Source organism: Aythya ferina, assembly GCF_964211825.1.
Source record: "Aythya ferina genome assembly, chromosome: 4".
Lineage (NCBI taxonomy): Eukaryota > Metazoa > Chordata > Aves > Anseriformes > Anatidae > Aythya > Aythya ferina.
Window position 1 is genome coordinate 29,447,808 of NC_140300.1, and position 17,082 is coordinate 29,464,889.

Consider the following 17,082-nt stretch of genomic DNA (forward strand, 5'->3'; position numbering starts at 1 on the left):
ACCTGACGTTTTTATTTAGAAAGCAGGCACTCAGTTAAAACAAATTATAACTGTTGCAATATCAACAATAAAAGAGAGATTACCTAGCTAAGAACTGGTACTTCATATTAAAGTCTCACAAAAACAGTAAACAACAGTACTGCTGTACTAAAACCAGATACAATACTTATGAAAAGGAAAAACTAATACTTCATTTTCCACAGTTTCTTCTACAATACTGGCTAGAGATATGGTAAAGCAACCAGAAAACTAGTAGCTGTGCAACTGACTTGTATTTCTGTCCAGTGTAAATGGAAACTGATATCTCATGACCAGTAAGATTATTATTATTATTATTTAATATTTTTCAAACCTAAATTTGATCTAGTTTTGAAATAAGTTAAGTACGGATGAACTTTTAATGACTTTATGAAAACAGAGCATCCAGTAGGTACTGCTGATCGAGAGAATTGATTTACATAATCATAGAATCATCTAGGTTGGAAGAGACCTCCAAGATCACCTAGTCCAACCTCTGAGCTAACACTAACCAGTCCTCCACTAAACCATATCCCTAAGCTCTACATCTAAATGTCTTTTAAAGACCTCCAGAGATGGAGACTCAACCATTTCCCTGGGCAGCCCATTCCAATGCCTAACAACCCTTTCAGGAAAGAAGTTCTTCTTAACATCCAACCTAAACCTCCCCTGGCACAACTTTAGCCCATTCCCTCTCACCAGGCACACGGGAGAATAGACTAACCCCCACCTTGCTACAGCCTCCTTTAATGTACCTATGGAGAGCAAGAAGGTCACCCCCAAGTCTCCTCTTCTCCAGGCTGAACAAGCCCAGCTCCCTCAGCTGCTCCTCGTAGGACTTGTTCTCCAGACCCCTCACTAGCTTCATTGCCATTCTCTGGACTCTCTCGAGCACCTCCATGTCCTTCTTGTAGTGAGGGGCCCAAAACTGAACACGGTACTCAAGGTGCAGCCTCACCAGAGCCGAGTACAAGGGGACAATAATTTCCCTAGACCTGCTGGAGTAAGCAAAAACTCAAAACCACCACACCAAAAATCATACTCTCACTCACAACAAGCTGCAGGTGGGTAATGCCAGTCTATGAATCTAGAGCATGTTTGTAAGAGCCAGTGGAGATTTCAGCTAAATTTAATTAAAAGAGCTCTACCTAGTGTGCCAAGCAGTTGGTCTTTTAAGTCCTTTTCTTCCTGACAGTGAGCCTGTCACTACCAAATGTTCAAGGTCCTCCTGCTGCAGACCCGACCCACCTTGTCATCGCTCCATCACGCCACGTCCTGCCGCTCACCTCACCATGGGGCTGAGCACCATGTGTCCTCCACTGCCCGACTCCGGCAATTAGAGTCTGCTAGAGGAAATACCCTGCAGTTAAGGACTCTTTTATCATCTGTGTATTTTTTTTTTGCCTTGTGGATCAAAGGAAACCAGGGGAATTAACACCAAAAGACATTGAGTCTGTACTTTATTAAATAGTATCTTTACTACAAATCTAAAGGAGACGTAGAAAAAACTTGTTCGCTGCTAGGCCCATTTGTAATACTAACATCTAGAAACTTTCTAACATATCACATTGACCAGAGATTTGATGCGGCTACTGTCTTTGACCATGGTTAATACCTTATCCTCTTGCTTGCTTTTCACAGAAATATGGGCAAGAAATGGGCTATCCAATCTGTTCTACTCCATATCAAAGACTGGCACTTCTTTATGCCAAAGTAAACCTCTCTAAGTAAGTAGTGCTGTGGTGAAAGGGCCACTTGGTGAGATTCACCCACAGAGGTTGTGCACTTTTTCCATAGTACCTCTTAAAAGCAGGCAATATACACTGGCAGAATCAGTTAGACTCTTAATAATCTCTTTCACTTGCTATTCTGCTATTGTCTTCACTGTTATAGATGAGTAGTGCCACTTGCACTTTTATGAGTTATGTTCTGTGTTTTTGAATTGATCCTAGCATGTATTTAATAGCTAAAACTTCATACTTTTTTTTTTAGAGCAGCAACTCTTCTAAAAGTGTGTTCAACTGGAATACCACAAGGCAGTTGTCTTATGCACAGGAAAAAATATTTATTATAATATTGAACATAATGGAGCAATGATGTTAATATTTATTTAGGGCTAGACTAAACCTTCTGCCCTGTTTATGTGATAGCACATAGTTTCATCACCTCAAGAGAAATAAGCTGTGTCAGTCCATGACCAGATGTGGATATTCACTCTGCCCCTCCTCTGTTGGAGCAGTAATATTTGTAAGTCACAGACAGAGTTCACTGTTCCCTACAAATATTTGAGGATAAATTGGGAAATCATGAAGTAGGTTCACAAAGAGTCATAGACCAGGCAATACTTAGAGTTACTTCACATTTGTTTGGGAACATGGCTCCAGAAATTAAGTTAGCTCTGACTTAGGGGCCTCACAGTTCATTCATTGTAATGAACATTGGTATCTGTCAAAGGACCCATCTTGACTCTACAGTTAGTTAGTGGACAGCTAACAAATACTGAAGTCTGAACTGTCAGCACTTCATTCACTGATGTGAATCACATTTAGACAGGGGAACCAAGGGTTTAAACGTTGATTATTTTTAAAGACTACAAATCGAGCTAGGACCACTACTTCTGACTTCATTATGGCCAGGTGAAATGAAACCTCTATTTCTCAAATTTCATTCTCAAATTCTAGCCATGAGCTGTGATAAAAACTACAACAGTCAGCGAGACAAGTAAAGATATGGCAATACATAAATTACGCAAAAGAAAGAAACCTACATCTGAAAAAAAGTGTTTTGAACCTGGCTGCTGGCCTGCACCCTTGATTTAGGTGCTAATAATCCCACCCCAGAGGGATCTTTTGGCTTGAACCACCACTTTCCCCAGCTGATCTTCTTGCTTGATCTTCTACCTTAAAAGAGCTCTCTGAAAGATTATTTTTTTTCCCCCACCATCACCATAAGTGTCAACAACATTGAGATTTAAAAAAAATAAAACAAAAAAAAAGCATTAAAAAGCATTTCTGAAAAATAACTGATGACTAGTACATCATTTGCAATGCCCTAATTCACACAAATTGAAGCAATAGTGTACATGGTCAGGCATGACTGATGTTCTGCTCAATACATGGGTCATTTATAGATTTTTGCCAAGGGGACTCTGCAATTGCAGGTTTTACTGCACTTTCCATGGGAGGAAAAAAACAAAACAGAAACGACAACAACACAAAAACCTCATTATACAACTCCTGAGTTATTAATTGACAACGAAGCAATGTTTTTGGATTATATTTGGCTTTGCTCTAAATTTAATGATGGCTGTTTTTCTTTTTTTTAAAAAAAAAAAAAAAAAAAAGTACACCACCTGAAAACTTGCATCTAACATAACCTAAATAAACTTAAGGATGGAAAATGTATAAAACTGATTAATTTTGAGCATTAAGAACTTCTACAAACAGTCAGCAATGTGTGAACTTCTAAGCTACTTAAGCAGCTTGGTCTATTTAAGGTCTAAATATTTGGTTGCCTACTGGAAAAGCATTGAAAGTTTCTGGAATCTGCAGAATACTAAGTCTTGTAAAAACAGTTTTTTATTTATATATCTAGAATTTCTGAACCAGAAACATTGAAATAAGCAGCCTATTTTCTTGTACTTCTCATTCCAGTCCTAGCTAAATAGTATTATGTAGAAAAGAGGGAACTATTACTTGAAATTCTCAAAAAAAAAAAAAAAAAAAAAAAAAAAAGATGTTTCACTAGGCATTGAGAGAATTTTAAAAAACAATTTTAATATCACAATCTAAGCTTTTTATCCTTGTGCTCTTAACATTGCTATTAGTAAAATAAAACAGACCTTTCTTTTTGTTCTGTAATACACTTTATTCTGTTTTTAATAATATAAACTAGAGTTTGATTGCTAGTGTCTTCAAATAAATAACAAGATTACTATTTGTTTTGTTCTGTTAGAGTAGAGATACAGATACTCAATTATTTTGTGAAGGCCTTCACACCGTACTTAATGGCTTAGTCTTTCATTAGTTTTATGTAATGTCATTTATCTGGTGAACTGTAAGCAGCAGTGATCAAACAAACACCATTCAGATCACAAAACATGAGACCTGAATGTATGAGTCAAGATACATTTGCATTCAACAAAAACAGCATGAGCTACAATCAGACATGTGATTTCAGTCAATGGATCTGATCTAAACAATCACCTCCCTAATATATTTCCAAATACATAAATGTATTTCTAGTATTTCCAAAAAACATTATAGCCTCATGAGCTCCTGAGCTGCAAAAAAGTTAAACAAAAACTAAAACTGATAAAAAAAAAAAAAGCCAACCAATTTTTACCATTCAAAATCCAATTTGTGCACAAGTTCAGGAAAATGTAAGCAAACTAATTCCACATGGCATGAAGTTCTACTTAATGTTGTAGACACTGAAAAATTATGCATAGAGCTATGAATTTTATTTTTGATTCTGCAAGATGCTAGCTATGACAATGGCAAACATTCTGGCTTTATTCCTGCAATATGAAAATGAAGTTTTTACACCTTTATGCCCTGGAGATTTTTTTTTTTTAAATGACTTTCAGATATCTTATCTTGAATGGTAAATATTGCTAAAGATGTACAAAAACAGAGTGCTGGATGCCTGCATGACAACATACATGTATTTGAAATTAGCTACACATAGTAGTGCCAGACACTGCCATTGGCACTTGCAAAGTATGCCAGTTTGCATGCATGGACAGAAGAAATATAAAATAATACCACCTACGAAATCTAAAAAGAAAATGCTTATTAAACACGGGCCTTGGTTTGGGAATCATTTAACCTAATCCTCTCACTTAATAAGCAATAGAAAAGAAATAAGCTGAATCAGGATAATACAATACATAGAAATATCTAAATCAGACATAGGTCAGAATGCCAAGTGTTATATGGATATTTTGAGGCAATTGTGAAGGTCTAGCAGCAAGCTATCAATTAAAATATATGACTAAGAAACCAACAGAAACACTAGAGATCTCTAGAACTAAGAGACGGAGTGTTCATCACAACACCATATCCATTCAACAATGTCTGCTTATGTTTTTCACTAAGCTCACTAAAATATTTCACATACCAACACCGAGGTACATAGACCACATATAACAGACAACAATAGAAAAAACACCTTTTAATTTTGTGGAAGAATTTTCTCAAAACAAAATTCTCATCTACAGTGAAATACTCCAGAAAAAAACAAAGCTTCTCTCATACTTATAGCCAGCTAAGTTCACATGAAATCATCAAATCTCACTGACCTGAACAAAGCCTTTGGTATCTGTGTTTTTTTTTTTTTTTTTTTTTTTTTTTTTTTTTTTTTTAATCAAGACATCAAATAAGTAACAATAGTTTTTAACACCAAGTAAGACGTTAGCATCTAGAGGACAACTGACATGTACGGTACAGCTGCACTTCAACCAGGTGCTTTGTAGGATAAGGTCAAACAACTTTATTAGCATTTCACAGAAAGCTGTACATCTTCTCAGAAAGAGAAAATATCCTATTCAGGAAACAACGAATAACATTTACAGACCTCTGTCAGGTCTGTAAACTTATACCTTCAAAACCCCCAGGACAAAGACACTTTTACCACTTAGTTAAGTAATGCTGTATTCCAGGAAAAAAATACAAAGAAACAAGAAAAAAAAAAAAGTAAATAAAGTAAATATTTACTCACCAGCCTTCTCCTTCTCTGAAATAACCGGCATAGCCTGAAGGGGAAAAAAAATAAAAAATTAGGAAGGAGAGAAGGCAAGAGTTGGAGTTAAGATGATATTCCAATCACTGCATTTTGAATAATCATCCTAGAAAACATGCCCACAAAATTCCAGTGGGAAGTTACGTAGTAATTCTGAAGGAGTGAAAAAAACATGGCTGAAGATGAAATAAAACACAAAAAAATCTCTCTCTTGAAGAAGTCATGAATAATTCTGCCACTGAGTTAATGAAACCAGGAATTGTGCTAGAACAGGAAAGACAACCAAACAGAGGAAGTAAAGAATGAGTGAATTAAGTATTAAGAGACCAGTCAGTACAAGAGAAGGAAAGATGGGAACAGGCTATGACCATTTTTTAGTTTTAAGCTTTCTTAGCCAAAGCAAAACAAGATGTGAAGGCATTCTTTAGAATAACCTTAGAAGACAAAATTCAGATAACCACTCATTGACCATTGAGGTGTGGCAACAAACAGTGTCAGCACTGAAATCATCATCTGTGGAAAGAGACAATGGTTTGATGGTGAAGGCCTTTTTAAGGTTGAAAATATAAGGCCAAGATGAACTGCAGTGATTCAGTGGACTGGCGGGAAGCAATTATAGAACTCAATGGGGATATGACAGAGTGATGAGTACGGAAGATAATTTCTCTGGTGGTTTTATGACAAGCTTAAATGGACTTCAATAATGTTGTCTATAACTGCAATGTGAGTCACTAGTAGTGCCTTTGACCTGAATGATTACTTCTAAATTTCTATAGCCACAAAAGAGAAAGTGGTAAATTAATCAACTCTATTGTGATTCATATTAGCAGGCAACAAACTTTGTTTTTAAAACATTTTTGACCTTGTCATTTGTTTCTTCTAGTTATTTCCCCAAAATATATATATATATTTTTAATTTATGATCACCAAAACACATTTATTTACAACCAAACATAAATTTTGTTAGATGTTAGGTCTAAATGTTCTTACAGACTTTAAGTGGGTTTAGTTCAGTAGCTGAAAATACACAGATTAATGTAGGACATTACCTCAGGACAGATGTGTAAGTCATAAAGTTTGTACTTTTATTAGTTAAGATGAAGAAGCATAAAATATAATATCAGCATCAAAAGATATGAAAATAAATTATCTTTTTTTAAGAACAGAATAGGAATCATTTTTCCTAAGGAATAGCAACATTCTTTTAGTTGCAAGACAGCAAATAATAATATTTGACTTTTTAGTATTGTAGCACACTTATGAATTCCAAATCCATTAAAACAGTTATGATTTTTTTTCCTAAAGTCACATATATATACAAGTCTTACTCATTAATTAAGAATTTGTGTCATTGTTAGTCAAAGGTTTAGATTTGCTTAGTTCACAAAATATTGTAACTTTTCCTATTTTAATAAAATAATGTAAATGTAAAGGCCCTGATTTTTAATGTCTTTTATATCATTATCCACAAAGATACATACTTGAAAGCATTGTCCTAAACGTATGTTTTCTAAACAGAGTAATTCTACTGAATCAAGATGCCTTTTTTTTTTTTTTCCCGTTCTTGGCAAAGAAGTAGAATGAGCTAAAAATTCTGACAGAATGTTCTATTGCCACTTAAAAGCTGAGAACAAAATCCTAAATGAACATAACATTTCTTGAAACTTTTAACTAATGTAAACAGTGAGTGGGTCTCATCCAACACCATCTCAGACAGCCCTATTATTGGTTTAGTTTTTTGTTAATACAGCTACATATGCTGCTTACATGCTGCCCAGTGGGAGAACATGGTTGTTACTTATGAGAAATGCTCTCATCTCCAGTACAGTTTTGAATTCTCTTGGGATCTTCCTCCAATGAGTTCCATATGGTCCAAATGAATTGCATTCCCAGGAAGTGATTTAACATTTCTGGCAATGGAGCAATTAAGCCGGATTTTCCTGCTTGGCCAGATGGGTTCACTGTAACTTCACATTATTTTTCACTCCTCACAGAGCTGAAGAACTTGACTAATAATTTCCACATGATTAGGGCATCTTTTTTTTTTTTTTTTTTTATATTTAAATAACCCCCCCCCCCCCCCCCCAACCAACAACCCCAAAAGCCAGCTATATGCTCTTTTTATATTCCCTCAGATATCAACACCCCCCAAAGTCAGATTTCTCTCTATGTTTTTAATAGTATGTGCCCATAACAGCACCACGCCAAGGTTGGGGGAAATGAAATCCCTCTAGAGGACTAAGCAGGTATGACTTGCTTATCAGATCATTGCTGAAATATACCTAAGACTTTGTTTTACGCTAAATAGTGGGATTTTAACCTAGTTAAAACTTACTTCAGATGTCATATTTCGTATTTCTGTAGGCATCCTTGCTCTACTGCAACTGATTCCCTGTAAGTGTATTGTCTGCAAATATGACTGTAAAGAGTAAGTGAAATATATTGATGGGGCATTTTAATTTAAAATTGCAGTTGCTTTGCTCAGATATAAATGAATACATGCAACACTGGGTTGAATAACCCTTTCCTTTGAATTTTATTAGAAGTTTGGTAGAAGACTGTCACCTGGTTACAAACAAAACAGTGGAAAATGGTGGAAATTTCAACTTAAAATCAAGATTTTGCTCACATAAAATGTTTGTTTTCCCAAAGCTGGAATATCTGAATATCTGATTTTTGAGCTCTTGGGAGTATTTTAAACAGGAAATAGAAATAAACATGTAAAAAAGCCTGTCATTGCAAATGGTGACCATGAGAGATTCATCATGGACAGGTTGACACAAAATACTTTTTTGTCAGACAAAGTGGAGGAAAGACGAAGGATACTGGATGTTTGAACAAGCAATTCTGTACAGCAATATGAACTGCACCCAATGTTGTCTGCAATTTTTCACTACTGAAAGAGGAAAAAAAAAAAAAAATCCCCTGACCCTGTTAGCTTCCTTCTATAACGGAGGCAGAATTTTGACTGAGTTCAGCAAAAATACTTAGCACTGTAGGTTTCTACAACAGAAGCAGTACAGTCAGTAGATGCATGCAGTTTTAGAAGGGGAAGGTGTTATCTGCAGAGAAGAGCGAGTCTATTTGTGAGCGGCAGGAACCTGAATGCAACTTGACTCTCCCATAATTATGGTGCAAAACCATAATTTATTTATTTTTTAAAATACTGATCCAAAATCTGCAGGCAAAACCATTATGAATTAAGGTAATTATCTTTTTGTTTCCTTGCATTCACTAAACATGAACAGCTGTATCATGATTGAATCTTCTGCAAAAGGCTACAGTAGACAGGGAAGTTTTTATATAACCTAGCAATAAACTTCAAATTTCCAAATGAGCTTCTTTATTTTAAGAAGTGACTTAATTCACACTCCCTACCCCCTGAATAATACATCTGAGTTCATGGTCTGTTACAACAATAATAGAGAAAGTACATTTGGCACTACATGAACCACAGTTTCAATACTGCCAAACATCCACAATGAATATTTGACAAGGCCCTTCCATCACTAAAGACTGTCAGCTGTCCAGTCTTTTTTCATGCATGTGTTTGAATAGATAATTAGGTAGAAGTTAATAGAATGCTTCCTGCCAGTTATCAATGGTTCATGGAAAGGTTAGGTTCAAAAGTGATCTCAAAGATTTCTAGATTCCCCTCATCTAAAACAAAGTTAGATCAGAGGGTTTTGCCTGTGGGGGTAATATCTTCTACTGCCCAGAGTGAAAGGAAGACTCCAGAATACCCATTACTATACTGGGATTCAACTAGAAAGAGAAAAATCCAGCCTTTATATAATTGTGGGCAAGTGCATCTGTTGCTGAGCTTAGGCTCTTGCAAATCCACCACCTTATTTTTTGGAATCACTTTTATGGTAATCATCTGTTATTGCTGCAATTAAAAATCATAGTCTAAATTTTCACCTTACTGGATACTACATGTGAAGTAGCAGTAAGGCCTATATTTTTCACTGAAATGATTTGCTTTAAAAACAAATCATCACGTTCTTTTTTGAGAAATCTGGAAATCGAATATTGCAGTAAGAGCAAAAAAGACCAGTTTCTATGATTTTTTTTTTTTTAATAGGATCACTGATTTTGAGACCAGCAACAATTACATAGGTTGAAGTACATCTGTTGTCTTCCTTATACCCAAATGATCAAAACACTCAAAAAAATTTAAAATTCTTTAGAGAATTTTAAAAAAGAATAAGCTTAGCTTCTCACAAGAAAGTTAGTTAGGTGACATCAACACAATATACTATTACCAAGGAAGGACTGGTGAACCAAATGACAGACAATTCTCTCTTCCAGTAAAAATGGACAATCTTGTACTTGAAAGTTGATGTCATCGATGCTCAGATAGAAAGCAGATTTTAAGCATTATATAACTTCTCAAACAGTGCATGTTCTGTATCACCTGGAGTCCTTAAATAGATGTTTTATTTTATTTAGAAGGTATACTCTAGTTTTCTTAATTCAAATAACTAGTAATTAATTTTAACTGGGTTATTTTATGGAAGAAAAATCCATGATCACTCAGATGGCTTAAAATTATGGAAATACTGCAGTTCATAATCTGCAGTTTTCTCAGTTATATCCTCATTACAAAGTATTGAATTAATATCTCCCCTAGAAAAGTATAAGCCAAATCGTTTAGTGTTAATGAACTTGATTTGGAAAACAAACATGTTAAAAAGCCTAAACACTAGCATTTAACTGAAGTCATAGCAATAATGTAAAAATATTGGTTTATAATTCAGAATTATTAATTTTTCACAAGTTTCACAAAAATTATTTTAAGCAAGTTTTCAGCTCTCTGCAGTTTTTACAATTTGGTTATTATTTTCATTTGGATACAGAATGAGAAAAAAGAAAAACCACCACCAACTTTCAAGACAGACCAGCTTTAGAAGTGGAATTCTGGTTAGGTCTTTCTTCTTTGTGGTCTTTCATTTTACTGAAGATTGCAATTACTAAAAGTAGAGCAGAAGGCAATTAAAATCCACCCAACAATAAAGCTGCATGAATTAATTAACTGAATTTTAAAACGGAACTAACATCACATTCAGAAGTCTGGCTAAATTTATGACAAGTCTATGAATTTTGTTCTAGTAGAAGTACAACGCTGTATGCTTGCCTGCATGTGTTCTCCTTCAGTCAGTTGCATGCCTCTCCCCAGCCACTTTTTTGCTGCCTAGGTATTTCTGTTTGTTTGAGCCTCTTTATGCCACTGAGGTCACGCACAGAGACCCTTTCTAGTTAGTGCTGGATGGTTGGCAGTTCTCCCTCCCTGAGAGGCTTGCCAAGAGCATGCGCTTGGGGTGGTCTGGTAGCTTCCTACATCTTCGTCATTCAGCTGGCATAGCGGGACTCTGGCTGGATTGGAAGTGCAAAAACAATGATGCAGGATCCTGTCTTGCACTGTGTTTGGTGTTATGATGGGCTTGCCATAGATCAGGGTAAGCTTCCAGCACTCTGAAGTCTGTCAGGATCGCATACAGCTGGTTTATATGACAGATAAGAGCAACAGCCTGTCTGCAGCTTGTCCTTCATTAAGTAGAATTTGGCCATAGTATAGAATAAAGCCCTGTCTCTTTAGGGGTGCTTCTGAAGACTTTAGCCTTCAGAGCAGCAGCTGGGAATTTCTCAGTACCCTGACATCCCTTACCACACATTTCTGGGGAAAAATCACCAACAAAAGACACACCCACACACCCTAACAATCACTAATTAAGTAGCAGTTGTCAGACCTCACATTATTTGCATATCAGGTCTTGAAATGAAAACAAATGTATAAAATAAACTTGGTTTTGATACTTCCCAGAACTTCTCCAGACGAGGAACTCTGCTTCCACTTGAGCTGCTCTTTAAATACTGAGCTGGACATACAGCCCTTGAATAAGGGGTCAGTTAAATTTTAGTTTAACGTTAAGGAACTTTTATATAGGTTCTGATAGTAACACTGTGTGCTTCGCTCCAGTTCCACCAAACATATGCATCTCTTCCCTAAAGGAAATATAACTTGAATGTTAACACCAAAGCTGAGATGTGACACACTACCTCTAGAACTGGAGCAGCCCCAAGAGTACTCATGCTTTTCATCAATCAGCAGAGGTTCTATTAGGGTTCATTTACACATACAGAGCTTTTTCCCAAGCTCAGAAGTCATTTGTTTAGCTAATGTTTATCTTATAAAACCTTTTACAATAACAAACACATCAATAAACCCTGAAACATTGGCAAAGCTGAACTACTTGAGAACCAAAGGGCACCCAGCTCTAAGGCAGCAGTAAGAGATAATTAAAATCTCATGTTTCCCATTTGTTTCAACATCATGTAACGTCTACAAATATGATTTTGCCTTAAAGCCCTTAAATCTGGAAAATGCTTCCGCATGGCTGACAAGAATCCCAGGTGATTTTAATCTTTTCTCATCTCTTTATGTATGAGACTTACAACCTTAGAATAATTCCATGTTTCATGCAAATAAAAAAAAATCTTTCAGTCGTGATGATAGAAAGTCAGATGACTGTAAGTTAAGTTACCTAATACTTTGAGCACCTACTCCCAGAGTAAAAGAGGAAATTAAAAACATCATTTCACCATTCCTCGAATGCTCAAAGAAAATAAAGGAGCAACTCCTACCCTTCATCCCAAGAAAAATTCATTCTTACTAATTTTGAAGGCTGTAGATGTGAAAATCAGTAAGCTTTTTCCATTGCTGCAAGTGCTGGTCTACTGAAATTCAGAAGCTGCACGTTCATGAGTTAACTGAGAACAGATTAGCAATATAAATCATCAGATATGTAAATGAGCAATCTGATTCCAGTGCTCTTTCCATGAGGTCACCCCAAATCTACTAATTGATTGCTATCTACTTTTTTAAAATTTGCTAACATTAGTCTCCTGGATCTCTCTGGGGTTAGCAAGAATAAAATCTTATTCAAGTTTCTTGAAATATAACAGATTGGTATTTATGCTACTCAAGGAAGATTTTACTATGTTAAGCTTTATATCCTGAAAAAGAAAATCAGATGTAGAGTGTTGTAGCAACTGATTGATGCTTACTGGGAAGGAAGCAAACTGTTGACACTTACACTCTGATGCTGTGTGAGTTTGCTCTTGAATCTCTGCAGGTAACCCCATCTGGCTGCTCTTCTCATTGTCAGCAGCTGCAGGCTGCTTTTTTTTTTTTTTTTTTTTTTTTTTTTTTTCCTTTTTTTCCCCCCTTCCTCCTTTCTCTCAAAATAAAAAAGCAAACCCCAAGAAACTAATTTTTAAAACATGCTACGTATACTTTGGCACAAATCTTTACGTTAATAATCTCATGTGAATTCAGTGACTGTGATAGTACATTTGTTCAACCAGGTGGGAAAGGAACAAAAGCAAATCCCTACAGAGGCTCTTGATCTTGAACTTCATTCAGGCATAGAGGAATAAATTTCTACAAAAGCTGTATCTCTTCTATCATGATGAAACTGTTACTTTCTACAGAAGATTACAGCTCTTTACTCAGGAACTGAAGAGTCATATAATAGCAATGATAATCATAAGGTGATGGAGAGAGGAGGTGGGTAGCATGCCAGACAGAATCAGCAATAGTTTTGGGAGAGCCACTGGGGGATTTTATTCTGGAATAAAGAACATATAACTTTGGCAGGTATTAGAGGTGATACTAAGACTGTAAGTGCAAAGTTAATGTATATCCTTAAGTTATTATTGAGACACCTAGGTGTGATAATTGCCACATCTTGTTTTACTAAAATGTGAAGCAAAATCAATTAAAATAAATGACCCTGTTTTCTCTTACAAGTAGAAAGCAAATGACAAGAAGTAGAAGCACATAACCACAGTAGCTTTGTCTTGGGGAAGATAGGGAGGTTGAAGGAAAGGGAATAAATTCTCAAATATACTATCTGGAACTTGTTTGTCTATTTGATCATATTTTTAGTATCTCAGTTTGTTCATGCTCCAACTCATAGTGAGTGTGAGTTTAAAAATCACCAAACACTACTGTAACCTTACACTATTTCTCTAAGTCATAAAAGAGAAGGATAGCTGAAAGGAAATTGAGGTTCTTGGGGTATTCTGCATATGCAGTGTGCTAACCTTTAAGCACTTTTCAAGGTTGGGGGTGATAGATACAGTAAAACAAGAAGACATTTTGTGAGTGAAAAAGTAAGAAAACTGCTTTGCAGTTCATTCAAGAACTTCTGTTTCTTTCAATATATATCTTTTTTTTTTGAGTAGGAAATGTATTGTTTATATGAAAATAACTCCCCTTTTTCCATTAGGGAAAGGAGAGGAAAAGAAAAAAGCCAAAATATATACTAAGGAAAGATGAGAAGTTCTTTATCACTGAGAAAAAAAACAGGAGCAATGTCTCCTAAAAGGGCCTAAGGAGATGACGCACAGTAGTTTTTTTTTAATCCAAATATAACAATGAAAGTTCTAAAAAATACTCCAATCCCATGAAAACTCTCTTTGGAAAACAAAACATTCATCTGCACAGCTGTTTTATGCTAAAATGCTTGTAACCAAATCCCTGTTCTTTTGTTTGAGGAAAGAAATATATAACCATTTCTTCTTTAATACCAAAACTCTGCTCAAACTGAGTATCAAGTTTCCTTTGCTCATATAGCCAAAAGCTTGGTTCCCCTGGTATGGTTAATAAACCAGACAAATACATATTTCACCTTCCATATAGTTTCCTCAGCTGGAATTATTACCAGTATAAGCAGTGCTCCAGGTCTGGTGTACATTTCTTCTCCTATTACATGTCTTCAGAATCTTGCAGCTCCTTGCTTAACTTGGTAATGCCTGAGCAAACTTTTCGTAGTACATACCTACATGAACAGCCACAGGCACAGAGAACACACATACTACACATCTTCCATCTCTGTGCAGTAATGCCATTTTCTTCCCAGGTACTATCTGTCAAACTAGAATCTTTGATGTCATAAAAATCCAGAAACCAATAGAAGTGTTTGTCTATAAAACTTCTCATGCTGCTGACATATTTTCCATGTCTGGGAGGAAGGAAGAAATATTTTACACCTGGGAGATGTTTTGCAGTCAACTGTAGTGAACTCTAGATTCCATTCACCACCTTAAGGTTCAGCCATAGAAATGGCAGCCTATTTTTTCTTAATTAACAGGTATAATCTTTTTGTATTCAAACAACAGCTAACAACAGCTTGTGAAGGATAAGTTCTGTCTGCAAATCCTATATCTTATAAACTCCTTTTATGAGATACTTAAAAGTTGGGTACATTCAATATTGGCATTCATTTACCTAATACAAGTTCCAAGCAATATTATTTTCTATAAAAGAATTTCCATTTTGATGATATCTTTCTAATTAGTGGGGAAAAAAAGAAAAAAGACAAATTAGTACAGAAACAGAACAGAATTCTGCAAAGGTCAGTCAGATGTTTGCCAATTACTCCAGTAACGAAGCCTCAAGTTGACACTGCCTGACTCAGAACCGTCTCATTTATGTTGTCTCCATTCCCTTTTGAAAGACACAGTTCTGTTTGTGCACATCTGCACAGAAATTTATATCTACCACTAAAAGTAAGGACTTGTATCAAGCCCTTTACTAATCACTACATTTACTATGAAGACAGTCTTTTTAAGATCCTTCCTTTTCCAGAAGTTTCAAAATTGGTCTTCTTTCAAGGTCATTTTATGTATTTATTTTGTTCTGAATTTTATTTTTGGTTTCTGCAGGCACTAAGCAAAGAAATATCTCATCAACATTTGTGTTCCCACGCTATTCCCATGAAAATCTCACTCGGCCTTGCAAACAGATGCACTGCAGATCCTGAGAGTAATAAGTGGGTCCAATTCTGTGAAGTGCTGGGCAATTTTTTGTGTTTCCCCAGGATCATGCCCTAATAGAACAGTTTCTTTCTGAATTGTTTCAACTTTCCCAAACTTTGTGTGGCATAGTACAAAAATGTAGTTCACAGTTTCTAAGCTTTCAAAACTTTCCAGAGGGAAACAGCACACAAGAGTCCAAGCACACTCTTGGCTTTCATACTAATACCAGTCCCCTGAGGACAGTTTGACTTATTCCATATTTTAGTTAAGAGGGACTATTACAAGTATGAAACATTTTCTGCAAAAACACTTTTGACTGAATCTCATGTTCACACTCAACTCTCCTAGAACCAATATTTCACAAGCATTTAAAAATATTCCTGGCCATTAACAATGGTGCAAAGAACTCCAGAAAGCCACAAATCCTGTTTCACCACATGAAAAGAGTAGGTGTTTTTTGCAAGCAGATAGTCTGCAGACTGGCAAAGTAGATTTCTGGCAAAATAGATGTGCTTCATATGAAAAAAAAGAATTTGTGAAATGAATTATTGAATTATACAGGTAGAATAAATGTAAAGTTTAAATCCACCCATGTTACTTCCTAGTTTTGTATGTAAATTTAGATTACAAAGCTGCCACAGAAAGGGTAGGTTTTTTTTTTTGTTGTTGTTTTTTCTTAAGGATTTTTTTTTTTTTTAAGGCTTGTGTCTTGGCAGCCAAGTAAATAAAAATATGTCTTAGTGAAAACCCAACAAACAAAACAACACTATACAAGTCCTTCTACCAGGAAACTGGTGCCTGTTTTTCATTGGAAAGAACACAACAATGCATTACCCTTGACCACCCATGTACTTAAGACCTTCTAAACTCAATATTTGTACACTGAACTCGATGAGGAAAGAATATAGTGTGCTTGCAGCAAGTTATAAAAATGTGTCTCAAAACAGAAGCTTAGAATAAAAGTTCTATTTTATATTTTCCCGTGTTTTGATTTGAAAATAAAAGCAGTGATAGGAGTTGGGGGGTACTCATCACCTTGAGGTCACTGTAAAAAACCTCAGCCTTTAGTAGCTGGTGCCAAGGAGAGTGAAAGAAAGAAATAAGCCAACCTATATTAGATCAAGACTTTTACAGTCTGCCTCTTTATACTCATCTTTATTTTATACTTCTAATCTCGTCAAAAATAGACCATTCTGATTCACTTCTGATAGGCAAATCCTACTTCTTGCCATCTGGGTTTAGGATGATTTAGAGAGAGAAAGGAGAAGTAAGGACCCAACAGGTTAGGGACTATTTATAGAAGCTGTATGTATTCCAACCTGTGAGGCTAAATAAAATCTACCCAAGGATGCTAAAACAGATGACTGATGTGGTTGCAGGCCCACTAACATCTGTGAAAAATCATGGCTGTGATGGCTGGAAAAAGACTTACACACCCATGCTCAAAAGAGGCAAAGAGGAAACGATCTGCACACTTGCCAGCTCACCTCAGTCCAG

The 17,082-nt window shown here is 35.8% G+C and overlaps 1 protein-coding gene across 4 annotated transcripts in view; it reads right to left on the reverse strand.

The window, feature by feature from the left end:
- Window positions 1-17,082, reverse strand: part of DLC1 (DLC1 Rho GTPase activating protein) — a 278,334-nt gene that overhangs the window by 127,238 nt on the left and 134,014 nt on the right. For all 4 annotated transcript variants that reach the window (XM_084519050.1, XM_084519049.1, XM_084519048.1 and 1 more), the window contains one exon: window positions 5,740-5,773. In XM_084519050.1, coding sequence (XP_084375176.1) covers window positions 5,740-5,773 — 34 coding nt within the window. The remainder of the gene's footprint in view (window positions 1-5,739; window positions 5,774-17,082) is intronic.